This window comes from Hyperolius riggenbachi, chromosome 2 (genome assembly GCF_040937935.1).
Source record: "Hyperolius riggenbachi isolate aHypRig1 chromosome 2, aHypRig1.pri, whole genome shotgun sequence".
In the NCBI taxonomy this organism is placed as follows: Eukaryota; Metazoa; Chordata; class Amphibia; order Anura; family Hyperoliidae; genus Hyperolius; species Hyperolius riggenbachi.
The window spans coordinates 398,410,255-398,428,686 of record NC_090647.1 but is presented as its reverse complement, the minus strand read 5'-3'; the positions used below and the strand labels follow the sequence as shown (position 1 = coordinate 398,428,686).

The 18,432-nt window shown below is 49.7% G+C and overlaps 1 protein-coding gene across 4 annotated transcripts in view; it reads left to right on the top strand.

Annotated features, from left to right (window-relative positions):
• Positions 1-18,432, top strand: part of C2H1orf116 (chromosome 2 C1orf116 homolog) — a 281,079-nt gene that overhangs the window by 236,536 nt on the left and 26,111 nt on the right. For all 4 annotated transcript variants that reach the window (XM_068269783.1, XM_068269782.1, XM_068269785.1 and 1 more), the window contains one exon: positions 4,153-4,333. In XM_068269783.1, coding sequence (XP_068125884.1) covers positions 4,153-4,333 — 181 coding nt within the window. The remainder of the gene's footprint in view (positions 1-4,152; positions 4,334-18,432) is intronic.

Below are 18,432 nucleotides of genomic sequence, written 5' to 3'. Positions count from 1 at the left end.
CAGGGGGACAGTTCAGAGGGGGAGTCAGAGAGGAGTAGGAGGAGATGAGTTCCTGAAAGAAGCAGGGGGAGCTTGTCAGAAACAGCTGGTGGCAGTGTCCGACGCTATGTATCGCCACCTATGTACAGCCAGCCAACATGCCCTTCAACGTCGGCTGCTGAGGCCACCATAGAGCCATCACCTCAGGGGGGCTCAGCGGTTTGGAAATTTTTTAGTGTGTCTGCCTCAGATCGGAGCAATGCCATCTGTTCTCTCAACCTCCAAAAATTGAGTCGTGGAAAGGTCAACACTCACGTAGGGACAAGTGCCTTACGAAGGCACATGGAGAAAAGGCACAAACTGCAATGGGAAGAGCACCTGAGCAAAAGCAGAACACAAAAGAAAAGCGACCCTCCTTCTCCTCTTCCTCCTTCAGGTGCAGCATCTTCAGCCGATTTCTCCCTTGCACCTTCACAGCCACCCTCCTCCACTCCGCCTCTGCCCTTGAGCGGTTCCTGCTCCTCTGCCCACAGCAGCCAGGTGTCCGTGAAGGAAATCTTTGAGTGGAAGAAGCCAATTTCTGCCAGTCACCCCTTGCCCGGCATCTGACAGCTGGCGTGGCGGAACTGTTAGCTCACCAGCTGTTACCACACAAGCTTGTGGACTCTGAGGCCTTCCGTAAATTTGTGGCCATTGGGACACCACAGTGGAAGATGCCAGGCCGCAATTATTTCTCTAAAATGGCGATACCCAAACTGCACCATGAAGTGGAGAGGCAAGTGGTGTCATTCCTGGCACACAGCGTTGGGTCAAGGATCCAGCTGACCATGGATGCCTGGTCTGCCAAGCACATTACTTACAAAGCCCATTGGGTCAACCTGGTGACCAATGGCAAGCAGGGAGTACGTGGCTGTGCAGCGGACCAACTTGTGACACCTCCACGGCTTGCAGGCAGGCCTCCTGCCACCTCCTCTCCACCTGCTACATCCTCTTCGCTGTCGTCATCCTCCTCCTCCTTGGCTGGTGCCACAATCTCCTCTCCAGCTACACAGCCCCAGCTCCCCAGGGCCTATGCTGCATGCCAGGTACGATGGGGTCACGCCCAGGGGCGTAGGGCCTGTGGTCGCAACGGTCGCCACGGCGACCGGGCCCGGCTCCTGAAGAGGGGCGGAGGGGCCCGGGGGGGCCCATGTCCGTTTGGACTCGGAGATCCGTGCGTGCGTGCTATTGGGAGGGGGAGCTGCAGCCCCGGGGAGGGCAGCCCGACCTCTCCCTCCCTACCTCTCCCCGGGCCCCCCCCCCCCTTCAGATGCAGAGTGAGCGGCGCACGGAAGCGCTGTAGGCAGAACTCACCTCCGTCCCTGGTTCCAATCGCCGCTGATCTCCTCCCGCTGTATAGATGCTGATACACACTGCTTCCTGTTTAGCCGGAAGCAGTGTGTATCAGCATCTATACAACGGGAGGAGATCAGCGGTGATTGGAACCAGGGACGGAGGTGAGTTCTGCCTACAGCGCTTCCGTGCGCCGCTCACTCTGCATCTTAAGGGGGGGGGGGGGGCGGGGAGAGGAAGGGAGGGAGAGGTCGGGCTGCCCTCCCCGCAGCTGCGGCTCCCCCCTTCATTATGGGGGGGGCACCTACCTACCCTATCCTGGGGGGCAGCTACCTACCTAACCTATCCTGGGGAGGGGGGCAGCTACCTACCTAACCTATCCTGGGGGGCAGCTACCTAATCTATCCTGGGGGGCAGCTACCTACCTAACCTATCCTGGGGGGGGGCAGCTACCTACCTAATTTATCCTGGGGGGGCAGCTACCTACCTAACCTATCCTGGGGGGCAGCTACCTACCTAACCTATCCTGGGGGGCAGCTACCTACCTAATCTATCCTGGGGGGGCAGCTACCTACCTAACCTATCCTGGGGGGCAGCTACCCACCTAACCTATCCTGGGGGGGCAGCTACCTACCTAACCTATCCTGGGGGGGGCAGCTACCTACCTAACATATCCTGGGGGGCAGCTACCTAATCTATCCTGGGGGGCAGCTACCTAATCTATCCTGGGGGGCAGCTACCTAATCTAACCTATCCTGGGGGAAAGCTACCTAATCTATCCTGGGGGGCAGCTACCTAACCTAACAGGGGCGTAGCAATAGGGGGTGCAGAGGTAGCGACCGCATCGGGGCCCTTGGGCTAGAGGGGCCCCGAGGGGCCCACCCTCAGTTGCAGTTTTAGCTTTCTATTGGTCCTGTGCTCATAATAATCACTTCTATAGATACTTTGAATAGTGGTAATCACTAACAAACTGTTCCCCATTCCCTTCTTGCACCTCTGACACTGTGGTTGCCATTGGCAGGTTTTGTCCCGCCGTATCAATTGTTACGTATAGAGTGCTTGGGGGGCCCCATTGTAAAACTTGCATCGGGGCCCGTAGCTCCTTAGCTACGCCACTGTAACCTAACCTATACTGGGGGGCACCTACCTCATCTAACCTATACTGGGGGGCAGCTACCTAATCTAACCTATATTGGGGGCACCTACCTATCTAACCTGGGGGCACTTACTTGTCTAACCTGTATTCGGGGCACCTAGCTAGCCTATACAGGTGGCAACTATACTGGCTACCTATATTGGAGGCACCTACCTAACTAACCTATACTGGGGGCACCTACCTATCTAACCTATGCTGGGGGCAACTATTCTGGCTACCTATATTAGAGGCACCCACCTAGCTAACCTGTACTGGGGGCACCTATCTATCTAACTTATCTAACTTATACCGGCGGCGCCTGCCTATCTAACCTATACCGGGGGCAACTATACTGGCTTACCTATGCCTGGCTACCTATACTGGGGGGACCTATAGCTGGCTATAGGGATTCGGATATGTGTGTGCGTCGGGTGTTGCCGGGGGAGGGGGGCTGTTGTTGCCGTGGGGGGGGGCCCGCATCCAGATTCCGCATCGGGGCCCAGAGGTTTGTAGCTACGCCACTGGAGAATTACACACCTCCAACAATGCCCCAAGAATCTCTGAGGTGCTCTCCATGGTCTCCATATACTTTGTAGCAAAAGTGCTATCCATATCAGTGGGTTCTTTAGGTATTAGGCATTTATAAACTAGGGATCACTTGTACTCCTATTACAAAATTGATTGAGTAGCACTGATATGTTATACAGTATATGTCATGTCATATTAAAGCAATGCTTGGTAAAATTTGCCTTCTTAAAACAGAAGGAAACTTGCAATACATTCCTAGTGGGGTGGGTCACCCCGAGCTGCTTGGTTACTCTGTCATATTAAAGGGAACTGAGATCTAATTTAAACAGACCTTCCTTTGTGGGTGGAGGGCATTAAATTAACTTACCTATGGGGGCTGATCTGTATCCAACCTGCAGCTGTCACTGCATCATGGCCACACAAGTCAAGTGCATTTCTGGCTGCTGGTGTATGCCAGGAGATGTAATGTGCCTGGCCGCTGGTGCATGCTGGGAGATGTAGTGTGCCTGGCCACTAGTGACTGTTGGGGATGTAGTTTTTACATCTCTTGGCCAGTAGTGTAGCATTGGCTGGAAAGTGTTCTGGTAAAGGGCTCTGTCTCTGACACAAGAGACCTGGGTTTGAATCTTGGCTCTTCCTGTTTAGTGAGCCAGCACCTATTCAGTAGGAGACCTTGGGCAAGACTCCCTAACACTGGTACTGCCTATAGAGCATGTCCTAGTGGCTGCAGCTCTGGCGCTTTGAGTCTGCCACGAAAAAAGTGTGATATAAATGTTGTTTATTTTATTTATTTATTAGGACATGTTAAGGCATTAGAGACTACATCTCGGGCCAGGCATGCTACATCTCCAGACATTACACCAGCAGCCAGAAATGCCCTGTATTTGCAGGCACTTTGAACTGCAGCTATGCAGCAGTGACAGCTGCAAGAGATGGAGGCTCATGGAGATGGAGGCTATGGAGATGTCCCCATAGGTATGTTAATGTAACTCTGCACCACTCCCACGAAGTAGACATAACCTATGAAACCTCCCTTCGGGGAGGTTCGTTTTAAATATTTTCCTGTTACGTTTTGAACCTAAATGTAGGGTTTTTTTTTTATTTCTCAAAAAATACATTTAGTAATGGCTATTTCCCTGCTGGGCAATTTTAAAATGATGATTGTTTTCTAATTTCAGGATGGAGATGACTATGGTCATTTGTCAGCTGAGGAGCGGGAATGCCTTATGTTTCTTGAAGAAACTATAGAATCCTTAGATAATGAAGATGACAGTGGATTATCCAATGATGAAGTAGAAACCATGGAAAACGTGAATTGTCTTCCAATGTCTGAGCCAGGGAAGATCACAGTAAATCTTAGTAAGAATTTTTAAAGATACTAACATAAATATGACCATTTTTGAGTGCCCTAATGATGAGCAGTTGAAATTTTCAAAGTAATATTAGCTGTGAATCTGTCTTATTTTCTTGAGGCAAACTCTTTGTGAATTTAAGGCCACAATTTGCCATGATGCAAATTTTGCATTGCAACCATATTGCAATCATGGCGATTGCAATTGCAATCAATTGCTAGATTTATTTCAAAGCCACCAGTTGTGCAAGCACCAATTTTCTCAGCCCCAGATGCCCTCCTGATGCTTCATTGTGTGCTAGGTCTAGTACCATCTGATGAAATTGCTGTGGCACAAGCAGCTGCTCAGTGACCTCTTCACGGACCTCTGTGACTTGATACAACAAAATGCTAAGTCTTTTCTCAGCAACAGGTTCCATTAATCACAGAAACCTGTTTTCTGACATTGATTAACCATCTTAGCGGTATGGACGAGCTCAGCTCGTCCATCACCGCCGATGGCTGCCGCTCAGGCCCTGCTGGGCCGATTTTGTTCAAATAAAGAGCAGCACACGCAGCCGGCACTTTGCCAGCCGCGTGTGCTGCCCGATCGCCGCCGCTCTGCGGCGATGCGCCGCGAGCAGCGGCGAAAGAGGGTCCCCCCAGCCGCCTGAGCCCAGCGTAGCCGGAACAAAAAGTTCCGGCCAGCGCTAAGGGCTGGATCGGAGGCGGCTGACGTCAGGACGTCGGCTGACGTCCATGACGTCACTCCGCTCGTCGCTATGGCGACGATCTAAACAAAACAAGGAAGGCCGCTCATTGCGGCCTTCCTTGTTTATTCTGGGCGCCGGAGGCGATCGGAAGAACGCCTCCGGAGCGCCCTCTAGTGGGCTTTCATGCAGCCAACTTTCAGTTGGCTGCATGAAATAGTTTTTTTTTAATTTAAAAAAAACCCTCCCGCAGCCGCCCTGGCGATCTTAATAGAACGCCAGGGTGGTTAAAGTGGGATCCTACATGAGTACAGTAATACATTTTCCTCTTGTAACATTCAGGTCCAGAACTACAGGGTTTACATTTACATTCTAGTTTTTCCCTTACATCATTGGAATTCTGGAGAATAATATTAGGAGCCTGGCCATTACTGCTCAAATGTTGCAGAAAGGATGGTGTGTAGAGGCATCGCAAACATCAAACTTTGGGTTCGCAAATGCTAAACTCCAACTTCCGCAAAAGTTCAAGTTCGCGTGAACTGGGCGAACTGCCATAGACTTCAATGGGCAGGCAAATTTTAAAACCTACAGGGACTCATTCTGGCCACAAAAGTGATGGAAAAGTTGTTTCAAGGGGTCGAACACCTGGACTGTGGCATGCCGGATGGGGATCCATGCCAAATGTCCCACCAAAAATGACATAGTTAACGCAGAGTCAGGCTTTAATCCCTATAGGGCAGTAATCAAAGTACATTCCTACATTTTAGGAATAAAGGGCTGCTTTAAAATGTCCAGAGTGTGTACACCTGTTGGTAGTGTTAGGGTTACTGTATGTCCGCTTCACATTGACAGACCAAGCACTGTGCTTACCGAGACTGAGCGCTAAGAGGTCTATAAGACCCTTAGGTGTGTGGTGCTGCATGTGCGCTCAACTGAACGGACCAGTGTGAGCTACATGCACAGGCCATGATGGGAAGTTATTAATAAGACTGTACGCTGGAACCAGTGTACCTAATTATTATATTTTTATTATTTTGGCTTTTTTTTAACTCCTCCGTGCTAACTAGTTACGCGACCATGCGACCATGCAGCCATGCGAGCTTGAGCGCTACCAGATCTGGAATGTGACACTGGTAAGTGACACTGACAAGAGATGCGATGACTTAGCTCTGCACATGTATGTACAGTGTGATATTCTGGGTTTTTTAACTCAATGGTAGAGTAGGTAAGCAGCATCAAGGGTCATAACACACCAGCCAGTGAGTCTTTTTAGGGTAAAAAATAAAACAATTCCGCTTTATTGTCAGTCAAACAATGTCCATAAACAGCAACAAAATAGACCACTCTGAGTATGCAGTAATCACACTGTCGGCACAGCACAAAATTATACAGCCTTCTTCAGCCACACTGGCTTTCCAGTGACACCCTGCCACGGGCCTAATGACAGTCCTGGTGTCACTCACCTTTTCCCAGGCTTCTCCTGGTTTTCCAGTACTGGAGTCCAACTCCCCTCCAGCACTTCCACATCAGCAGCTTCCCTGCTGCTACAGGCCTGGCAGCCCTCTTGGCTACACAGCCTTCCCGGAGCCTGCTTGCTCCACATACAGCCCAATGCATCCTGCCTGATGCAGGTACTTATGCAAATCCACACAGGTGAATCCATTAACACCCTCTCTGCCAAACTCAGGCCTGGACTTGGAGGAGTGGCGTGTAAGGCCCACCCTTCTCCCAATACACGCCAGCCCTGGATCCCAAACTAATCTACCAATGTTGCTAAATTGCAACAAAAGTCATTATCCAGGACCTTTTCCTTCACATCCAGGCCAGAACCAAGCAGACATCTGCTCTGACCATCACAACAGGTTTTGTAATTTGACATTAAAAAAGAAAAATATTTTGCAAACGCTGTAGCAGTGGCCAGACAATGTCATGTCCTACACATCTTTCTCAAAAATGTAAAAGTTTTAAAAAAAGGAAATTAATGTTTGTTGCATCCCTGGTGTCACTGACAAGAGAGGTGGTGACTTGGCTCTGTACATGTACAGTATGTGCAGGTTTACACATACAAATTTAATTTAAGAATTTTTTTTATTGTTATTTATAAATACAATTATTTGTTATTTAGAAAAAAGTCATTGTTATTTAGAAACTTTTTTATTAGTGCATGCACTGGGATGTGGAAAAGGCCCTGGGGAGCTGGAGGTGTGCCCTCTTAGTAGAGGAGGGAGCAGCCGCAGCACAGGAACCCTCAGCCGAGGATGATAGTGAAGAGGATGATGGAGGAGGAGTAGGAGGAGGAGAAGAAGATGTGGCAGCAGGCCTGCCTGCCATTCGTGGCGGTGTCAACAAATCTCTATTTAATAAGCTAGTCTCCTGGGCTAGTGTTGGGCGAACATCTAGATGTTCGGGTTCGGGCCGAACAGGCCGAACATGGCCGCGATGTTCGGGTGTTCGACCCGAACTCCGAACATAATGGAAGTCAATGGGGACCCGAACTTTTGTGCTTTGTAAAGCCTCCTTACATGCTACATACCCCAAATTTACAGGGTATGTGCACCTTGGGAGTGGGTACAAGAGGAAAAAAAAATTGCAAAAAGAGCTTATAGTTTTTGAGAAAATCGATTTTAAAGTTTCAAAGGGAAAACTGTCTTTTAAATGCGGGAAATGTCTGTTTTCTTTGCACAGGTAACATGCTTTTTGTCGGCATGCAGTCATAAATGTAATACATATAAGAGGTTCCAGGAAAAGGGACCGGTAATGCTAACCCAGCAGCAGCACACGTGATGGAACAGGAGGAGGGCGGCGCAGGAGGAGAAGGCCACGCTTTGAGACACAACAACCCAGGCCTTGCATGAGGACAAGAAGCGTGCGGATAGCATGCTTTGTACCACCATGCAGTCATAAATGTAATAAAGATAAGAGGTTCCATAAACAGGGACCGGCAACGCTAACCCAGCAGCAGCAGCAGCAGCACACGTGATGGAACAGGAGGAGGCGCAGGAGGAGAAGGCCACGCTTTGTGAGACACAACAACCCAGGCCTTGCATGAGGACAAAAAGCGTGCGGATAGCATGCTTTGTACCGCCATGTAGTCATAAATGTAATAAAGATAAGAGGTTCCATAAACAGAGACCGGCAACGCTAACCCAGCAGCAGCAGCAGCAGCACACGTGATGGAACAGGAGGAGGCGCAGGAGGAGAAGGCCACGCTTTGTGAGACACAACAACCCAGGCCTTGCATGAGGACAAAAAGCGTGCGGATAGCATGCTTTGTACCGCCATGCAGTCATAAATGTAATAAAGATAAGAGGTTCCATAAACAGGGACCGGCAACGCTAACCCAGCAGCAGCAGCAGCAGCACACGTGATGGAACAGGAGGAGGCGCAGGAGGAGAAGGCCACGCTTTGTGAGACACAACAACCCAGGCCTTGCATGAGGACAAAAAGCGTGCGGATAGCATGCTTTGTACCGCCATGCAGTCATAAATGTAATAAAGATAAGAGGTTCCATAAACAGGGACCGGCAACGCTAACCCAGCAGCAGCAGCACACGTGATGGAACAGGAGGAGGCGCAGGAGGAGAAGGCCACGCTTTGTGAGACACAACAACCCAGGCCTTGCATGAGGACAAAAAGCATGCGGATATAGCAGCAATGCTTTTTGCCGCCATGCAGTCATAAATGTAATACAGATGAGAGGTTCAAGAAACAGGGACCGGAAACGCTAAACCATCCCAGATGTTCATCGGTCATGTTACTTGGTTGGGGTCCTGGAGTGTTGCGTAGTCGTTTCCAATCCAGGATTGATTCATTTTAATTTGAGTCAGACGGTCTGCATTTTCTGTGGAGAGGCGGATACGCCGATCTGTGACGATGCCTCCGGCAGCACTGAAACAGCGTTCCGACATAACGCTGGCTGCCGGGCAAGCCAGCACCTCTATTGCGTACATTGCCAGTTCGTGCCAGGTGTCTAGCTTCATGCCCGGTTTCAGGTCCAGCGGTGCCAGCCACAAATCCGTCTGTTCCTTTATTCCCCTCCAAATTTCCTCCCCTGTGTGCTGCTTATCCCCAAGGCAGATCAGCTTCAGCAACGCTTGCTGACGCATGCCAACAGCTGTGCTGCACTGCTTCCACGATCCTACTGCTGCTGGTGCTGGGTTAGCATTTCCGGATGAGGTACAGCTTTGAGATGCGTTGGAGGAGAAGGAGTCAGAGAGGTAGGTGCTGCTGTTGTTATCCAGTGGGAGGGACGGCGGTGCAGCTGTTTGCGGCGTGGGCAACACCCGCGCCGTAGCAGGTGAGGAATCGCTGCCAGGCTCCACAAGGTTCACCCAGTGCGCGGTAAGGGAGATGTATCGACCCTGGCCGAACGCACTCGTCCAGGTGTCAGTGGTGAGGTGAACCTTGCAGGCAACGGCATTCTTCAAGCTACGGGTTATTTAGCTGACCACGTGCTCATGCAACTCAGGCACTGCAGAGCGCGCAAAGTGGTAGCGGCTGGGAACCACGTAACGTGGGATGGCCACTGACATCATGCCCTTGAAGCTGTTTGTCTCCACCACTCGATATGGCAGCATTTCGCAGGCCAGAAGCTTGGCTATGCTGGCTGGCTGTTACTGCCATGGCCCGGGGGTCATTTGCTGGCAATTTCCTCTTGCGCTCAAACATCTCAGAGACAGACAACTCAACTGTAGGGCTGCACACCGAAGGGCTGTTGGTTGTTGTGTTTGATGAACACTGGGAGACCTCAAGAGCACTAGTCCGGAAAGTGACAGTGTCAGCATCGTCTGATGTTTGTGAATGTTGTGAACCACGCAATGGCTGGGCTACTGCTGCTGCTGAGGCGGGTCTGGTGGTGAGTCTGGTGAACCCAAGGGAGGCAGTGTTGCTGGTGGTACCCTGTCCTGCCGCGTTTGCCCACAGAGTGGGATGTTTGGATAGAATGTGGCAGCTCATGCTGGTGGTGGAGAGGTTGTTAATACTTTTCCCCCTGCTCAGGCGGGTCTTGCACACCTTGCAAATCGCCATGGTAACATCCTCAGTGCAGTCTTCAAAGAAAGCCCAGACTTTAACTGGCTGAGGACTCGGACCTCGTGCGTGATGTGCTGGTGCTGCTTAACCCACTGCTGGACGCTTGAGAGGTCATCCAAGTAATTATCTGGTCCTGTTCTTTTGGATCTGTGAGGGTTGTTGTCCTGGACAACATGGGCGGTATTGAGTGGGTTTTCTTGGGTGCTCCCCTGTGGCCTGTACGTGAACCGTCAGGGGAAACACCTCTTCCCTTGCCCCTCCCTCTTTCACCGGATTTCTTCCTCATTTCACTTATCCTTAAAGTACACGCTGACTGGCAGCAGTACAGTGGCAGTACAGAAATGCTATACAGTGGTGGGTGAGCGGTGTACCACTATTGTCAGCAGCGACACAGAGCACAATGCTATACAGTGGCGGGTGAGCGGTGTACTACTGTTCCCAGCAGACACAGAGTGGAAGTAAACACAATGCTATATAGTGTGGCTGAGCCGTGTACACAGAGTGGCATTAAACACAATGCTATATAGTCTGCTATATAGTCACCCCGAACAGGGTGATGTTCTGCAGAACCCGAACAGTGGCAAACACTGTTCGCCCAACACTACTGGGAGGGAACGCAGATTTTAGTACCTAAACACACGATACAACATGTTTTCCGGGGTCGGACTCTGAGGCACATACAGATGGTCCCGATCATCATCCTCATCATACAACTCTTCTCCTGAGTCTGACCCACCCACCACCTCTGCCACCCCAACATCCCCAGACACAGACCCCTCATCGTCCTCAACATTAACTTGGGATGCTGGCCTGAGCCAGACCTCCTCCTCCACATCAGGCCCCATCATCTCCTCAATGGCAGCCCTCATTAATCGCTCTGGCGACGGACCGATGGACACAACGTTCTCCTCCGGGGAGGGCTGCTGCTGACCACTGGCTGCTGGGGTGGATGTTATAGCTTGCGTGGGGCGTTGGCTGTTGCTGTTGTTGGGAGTGCTGCTCACAGCGGAGGTCTCTGGGGAACTCATGTTGAGCTCATATAGTGGTTGACGGTGAGTGGAGTATTACTGATCCCAGCAATATACACACTGACTGGCAGAGTACGCAATGCTATATAGTGTGGCTGAGCGGTGTACACAGAGTGGCAGTAAACACAATGCTATATAGTCTGGCTGAGCGAGCGGTGTACTACTGTTCCCAGCAGAATCAGAGTGGCAGTAAACAATGGTATATAGTCTGGCTGAGCAGTGTACACAGAGTGTCAGTAAACAATGCTATATAGTCTGGCTGAGCCGTGTACACAGAGTGTCAGTAAACAATGCAATATAGTCTGGCTGAGCGGTGTACACAGAGTGTCAGTAATCAATGGTATATAGTTTGGCTGAGCGGTGTACACAGAGTGTCAGTAAACAATGGTATATAGTCTGGCTGAGCGGTGTACACAGAGTGTCAGTAAACAATGGTATATAGTCTGGCTGAGCGGTGTACACAGAGTGTCAGTAATCAATGGTATATAGTCTGGCTGAGCGGTGTACACAGAGTGTCAGTAAACAATGGTATATAGTCTGGCTGAGCGGTGTACACAGAGTGTCAGTAATCAATGGTATATAGTCTGGCTGAGTGGTGTACACAGAGTGTCAGTAAACAATGGTATATAGTCTGGCTGAGCGGTGTACACAGAGTGTCAGTAAACAATGGTATATAGTCTGGCTGAGCGGTGTACACAGAGTGGCAGTAAACACAATGCTATATAGTCTGGCTGAGCGAGCGGTGTACTACTGTTCCCAGCAGAATCAGAGTGGCAGTAAACAATGGTCTATAGTCTGGCTGAGCGGTGTACACAGAGTGTCAGTAAACAATGGTATATAGTCTGGCTGAGCGGTGTACACAGAGTGGCAGTAAACAATGGTATATAGTCTGGCTGAGCGGTGTACACAGAGTGTCAGTAATCAATGGTATATAGTCTGGCTGAGCGGTGTACACAGAGTGGCAGTAAACACAATGCTATATATAGCGTGGCTGAGCGAGGTGCACAGTGGCAGTACACACAATGCTATATAGTCAGGCTAAGCCGTGTACACAGAGTGTCAGAAAACACAATGCTATATATAGCGTGGCTGAGCGAGGTGCACAGTGGCAGTACACACAATGCTATATAGTCAGGCTAAGCCGTGTACACAGAGTGTCAGAAAACACAATGCTATATATAGCGTGGCTGAGCGAGGTACACAGTGGCAGTACACACAATGCTATATAGTCTGGCTGAGCCGTGTACACAGAGTGGCAGTAAACACAATGCTATATATAGCGTGGCTGAGCGAGGTGCACAGTGGCAGTACACACAATGCTATATAGTCAGGCTAAGCCGTGTACACAGAGTGTCAGAAAACACAATGCTATATATAGCGTGGCTGAGCGAGGTACACAGTGGCAGTAAACAATGCTATATATAGTGTGGCTGAGCGAGCGGTGTACTACTATTCCCAGCAGCGACACACAATGACTGGGGGGGACCCTGGCTAGCATGGCTGGAGAGCGAACTACCCTGCCTGCCTACCCAAAGCTAAACCCACAGACAAATGGCGGAGATATGACGTGGTTCGGGTATTTATTTACCCGAACCACGTGACCGTTCGGCCAATCAGAGCGCGTTCGGGCCCGAACCACGTGACCCGTTCGGCCAATCACAGCGCTAGCCGAACGTTCGGGGAACGTTCGGCCATGCGCTCTTAGTTCGGCCATGTGGCCGAACGGTTTGGCCGAGCACCGTCAGGTGTTCGGCCGAACTCGAACATCACCCGAACAGGGTGATGTTCTGCAGAACCCGAACAGTGGCGAACACTGTTCGCCCAACACTATCCTGGGCACTAAACAGAGCTTCACATCTCCTAGAGAGAGATTGCAGTGTAATTGTGTTACAAGTTCAGTGTCTGATTGTATGCTTGAATTGTACATTGCTACCATGTGAGATTGTGTGTGTGGAGTTCTCATACGTTGGCCTAAAGCGCGCAGCCAACACAACGTACGTAAACACCACCCGCAGTGTCTAGCAGTACCGTCGTGGATAACTACTGGTGGTGGCAGACTGGTGTTGAGGGGCAACAGTCTTGTGTTAGCCTGAATAAGACTGCTCCCCCTCTCGATCTCATCAAAATCCTCATCAGGAACTGTCTCTGTAGGCTTGCTATGGGGACGGTTCCTGACATATTGGTGGTAGTGGTGGGATCGCTCAGGACATTAGTATGCTGTTTAAACCCTTAGACTGTGTACTTAGGGCTGGAAGTTTGTTATAAGCAACTAACCTACAGAAGCCTACAGAAGTGCAGAATCTATGTACTTGCGCTGGGACACACTTGGCATTTTGCTTCCCCTCTCCCCTTTTTCTATCTTTTGTTTGGCAATACGATGGATCATAAAGCAACCAGCTATGCGAAACAAAGCCGAGATATCCTGCTTAAACTACGTGAGCACAGAGGCATCGAGACGGCGAGAGGCCAGACAAAGGAGCAGCTAGTCCGAGCCCTCCAGGAGTACGATAAGGGAGAGCAAGCCCATGCTCCAACACCAGCAGAAGCAGCTCACAACACGTCAGAGGATGAATCACTCCTGCAACAGGATGAAAGTGGAGACGATGTCTGGATGATCCACCTAACAGGGAGAGGGCATCTCTGGAAGCTGATCTACAGCTACTGGGCTCAGCTGATCCAGAACTGCGCCTAAAGCTGATCCTACTGCATCGACAGGCAGAGGAGGGAAGAGCTGAACGGCGACACCAGCTGGAGCTGTCTAAACTTCAGCAGCAGCAGCAGAATAGGTCTGCTGCATCCGCAGCATATGGGGTGAGGGAGTCCATAAAATCCCCTTGGATAAGTTCCTCACTATGAACAAGGACTCTGATATAGACACTTTTCTCCAAGGGTTTGAAAGGACTTGTCATCAATATGGGATACCCTGAGCAGGGGCATAACTATTGCCCCTGCAACACCTTCAGCCCAGGAAGAAGAGAGACTCAGAGTGTGACAGTGAGTGATCTCCCTGCCCTTCCCTCTACCCACGTGTAGCTGCCAATTTGAACTGTTTTGCTGGCTGGCCTCACTCCCCTCCTCACACAGCGGGAAGCTTCCAAGCCTGGACTCTGCTCACAGACTGGTGAGCTTATTTTAGGCATATCTACTTCTTGCTGCTATCCTGGTAAAGGGGGTAGGGGTACTTAACCATTTCAGCAACTCAGCTGCCTGTGTTGCTTCCAAAGGCTCTGGCATTCTCCTGTTCTGTGTGTGTTTTTTTACACACACATACAGTACTTTCCATAAGTGCATTATGCAGTAAAAGTAATGCCAGAGCCTTTGCAAGCAACACAGCTGAGTTGCTGAAAGGGTTAAAGAGGAACTCCAGCCTACACAAACATACTGTCATTAAGTTACATTAGTTATGTTAATTAAAATAGATAGGTAATATAATCTCTTACCCACACTGTTTTAAAAGAACAGGCAAATGTTTGATTTCATGATGGCAGCCATCTTTTTGGTTGAAAGGAGGTGACAGGGAGCATAAGACACAGTTCCAACTGCCCTGTGTCCTGAGCACCTCTCCCAGTTGCTAGGCAACGTGAATAACAACATAGGAAATCCCATCATGCTCTGCACAGCATCAGGGAAAAAAAGCCCGGGCTTTTTTTCTTTGATGGGTGGAGCTAAACTAAAAATGCAGCTAAAAATGATGCTTTGGTAAGAAAAACAAAGTTCTGATGCTGTGAAACTGTTAAAGAAACACCAAGCCTTTTTAAGTTCTGCTGACTAGATTTTTAGTCCGGAGGTTCACTTTAAGTACCCCCCTCCCTCTCTGTTTCTTAAAGCGGACCCAAACCAAATATTTTATTAACTCAAAATATTTAGTTGCACCACTCTGACACATACAAAGATAAATAAACACTCCTTCAAGCCTATGAGCATTTCAGTGCATGCTTTTCACCCTTCTCTTTTCATAACTAGGGTTATACAGGTGGCAGCCATTAGCAATTCCTCCATTGCCGGACACCACCTACTCCGGCATTTTGCCGGATTCTGTCCCGGCAATATGAAAGGAAGGAAGGGGTTCCTCCAATAAATGTAAAATATTTTATATTTGTCATGCCGCTAAAAAAAAGGCTGCTATTTATTATTATAATTTAGAAAATAGATTTTATTCCTGAAATCTTGTATTTTTAATTTGGGTCCACTTTAAGGTGCCCATACATCAGAAGATGTATGGCAGATCAACCTAGAGACAAATCTCTCTCTGATCAAACGAGATCAGAGAGAGATCTGCCGGTTGCCCATACACCACCGGTCAATTCCCAATCAATTTCAGCATGAAGTCTCTTGGGAATCAGCCTTGTGACACCACATCTGCCGCCTCGCCACAATACGCACTGCCCCCCTTAATTTAAAATGTCATTGTCCCCCCCTCTAGACTTTACCTATCCGTTGCTGGCTCCTTCCTTGCTCCATGTGGTTGCCGGCATATATGTTGGAGCGTGTGTGACATCGCACATGCACCCACGTTATGCCGGCAACCATACGGGGCATGTATGAGGTCAGAGCTTGGATTGGTGGAAGGGGGCCCCATCAAAAGTTTTGCAGGGGGGCCCAGTGATTTCTAGTTACGCCCCTGACCCTGAGAGCAGTGGGCAAGGTATCTCACACCAGGGCTGAGAGGCAAGGCCCTAGTTTGTGAGTCTTCCACAGGAAGACAAGTAAAAGCAGGTCTTTGGAGGCGCCCCAAAAGTATATTATAGCAGTATCAGATTAATAATAAAGGAGGTCTCTTACCTCCAAAGAAGACTCACATGGATGGAAAAAGGAGTCTTTATTAAAAAAAATGGTTATACTGTAGACAACGCGTTTCACAGGACTCAGCCTGCTTCCTCAGGTCAATAAAACAGATAACCTTGCTACCAGCGGTGCAGAGCGAGGGCGCATAGATCAACATTGATCTGCTCTGCATGGCTGGTAGCAAGGTTATCTGTTTTATTGACCTGAGGAAGCAGGCTGAGTCCTGTGAAACGCGTTGTCTACAGTGTAACCTTTTTTTTTTTTACTAAAGACTCCTTTTTCCATCCATGTGAGTCTTCTTTGGAGGTAAGAGACCTCCTTTATTATTCATCTGATACTGCTATAATATACTTTTGGGCACCTCCACCAACGTGCTTTTACTTGTGTATCCAACATCTCTCTGAGGTGCCATCCCTACCACTGGGCGACACAGTCTACCAGTGGACAGACCCATAGGAGGAGAGCGACCACCCAAATCCAGAGGGTCTGGGCTACCGAGTGGAAACTGTCTTTTTCTGCACGCACTTTCGGTGGTTGCAGGATTGCAACCCACCTTTGTGAGTATATATTATTCACATTCCTGCTCTCCCACTTTTTCTAATGATACTACACCATAAGGGCTCCCGGTCTCACCTTCTCTATAGGTCAAGGACAACCCTCACCTTTGCGAAGGGATTACCCAAGACCTACACAGATACCCTTCCACAGGAAGAAGAAGCGGACTTTGAGGCGATTAAGCAAGCCATCATTAAGCGATACCACCTCACGTCAGAGGTGTATCAAAAACATTTCAGGACATTGCAGTGAAGTCCTAATGACAGTTACCTGGATCTTGCCTGCATTCTGCACACTGCCTTCCAGCAGTGGTTGAAGGGACTGTCTGTTAAACCAATTGATACCCTGCAGGAACTGATGATAAAAGACCAGTTCATCCACAATTATCCTGTGGAGGTCCGGCAGTTTGTACTGGACCGAGAGCCAAAGACCGTGGATGAAGCCACTAAATATGCCGATTCCTACACTTCCCATCAAGCATCTGATTTGTGGAGGCCTACTGCACCCAGCTAGAAGCGAGAAAAGACCGCTAGGCCTTCTCCTCCAGTCACCCAGTGAAGCCAAGTACCGCAGCCTCCTTGAGTTAAAACAGCAACCGCTGACACCCGGAGATGTTTTACATGTAACAAAGTGGGTCATATCAGTGCTACGTGCCCAGAAAAGAAAAAGGAGGCCCCAAAACCCCAAACTGTTTTGTGTGTCACCAGGAATGCAGGTTATGCAGAGAATCTGCAGCATTTTATGGTTGGCGGTACACTTATCACCGGAGCCGAAGTGACTCTAGTGCACCCCCAGCTTGAGAATCCAGAATAATACATTCCTGGTTAGACTATGGCTGTCAAAGAAGTTGGGGGTGTCACCCCAGCCATACCCACTGCATGGGTTCACCTGGACTGGGGAGTCGGCAGCGGAATGAGAGAAGTTGGGGTAACTGATGCCACCCCACAAATGTTTTGTTGGGTACTGACCTGGGATGGTTAGTGGCCCGGTATGAGCCTAATCCAACCCCATAGGAACCTACATCTTCAGCAGAAGTCCCGAACTCATGCAAGGTACTGTTTGAGAACTCTGTGCAAAGAGGGGGTGCTGGGGAGTCTCCAAGGGCTGAGGACTGTGTACTATGAAACCAGCCCTAGTAAGTCTCCAGTGCCCAAGCCTGAAGTGGGACATGTTGTTACCATGAGTGCAGATAATGTTATTGTGATATGTAATGTGTTGCATAATGACATGTGTAATGTGGACACTCTATCAGTTGCAGTGGTTACCCGTAGTGCTCACCGGGCTGCAGCAGACAAATTTTCCACTGAAGGGGCTGATATCGCTGGGTCAGAAGCTTACATTTTAGAGCCTGGCTCTGAGGGCCAAGAGGCCTCTCAGTTTGCCACCTCCCTGGTACCTGTGGCCAACAGCACTGAGTTCTCCGAGGCTGTGTGACTTGATAGCAGCCTGGAGGAACTCACGGGTCTGGTGGACAGGGCACCAGCTGAGGGCGACAAAGTGAGGTTGACTGGGAGCAAGGCAGACTATACAGAGAGGTTATTCACTCTGAGCCATCTGAAGTGGAGGGGGCAGACTGGCAGTTGATTTTTCCCCAGAGGCACAGGGAGCAGCTGTTGAGAATACCACACAATGTCCCTCTTGCTGGTCACTTGGGGATCCACAAGACCAAAGCCCGTCTTGTTTACAACTTTTATTGGCCCCACATGGGGACAAATATTGCCAATTTTTTCCGGACTTGTGTCGCCTGTTAGCGAGTCGGGAAAGCAGGTGACACAGACAAAGCCCCACTGAGGCCCTTGCCCATCATAGAGGAACCCTTCCAGAGGGTTGCTGTTGACATTATTTGGCCTCTAGCAGTACCTAGCAGCAGAGGTAAATGTTTCATTATCACGGTGATAGATTATGCCACTTGGTACCCTGAAGCTGTAGCCCTGAGCTCCGTACGGGCGGACAAGGTTGCCGACGCATTGGCAGGGCCGGATTTCTGGCAAGCCAACCTAGGCATTGGCCTAGGGCGCCA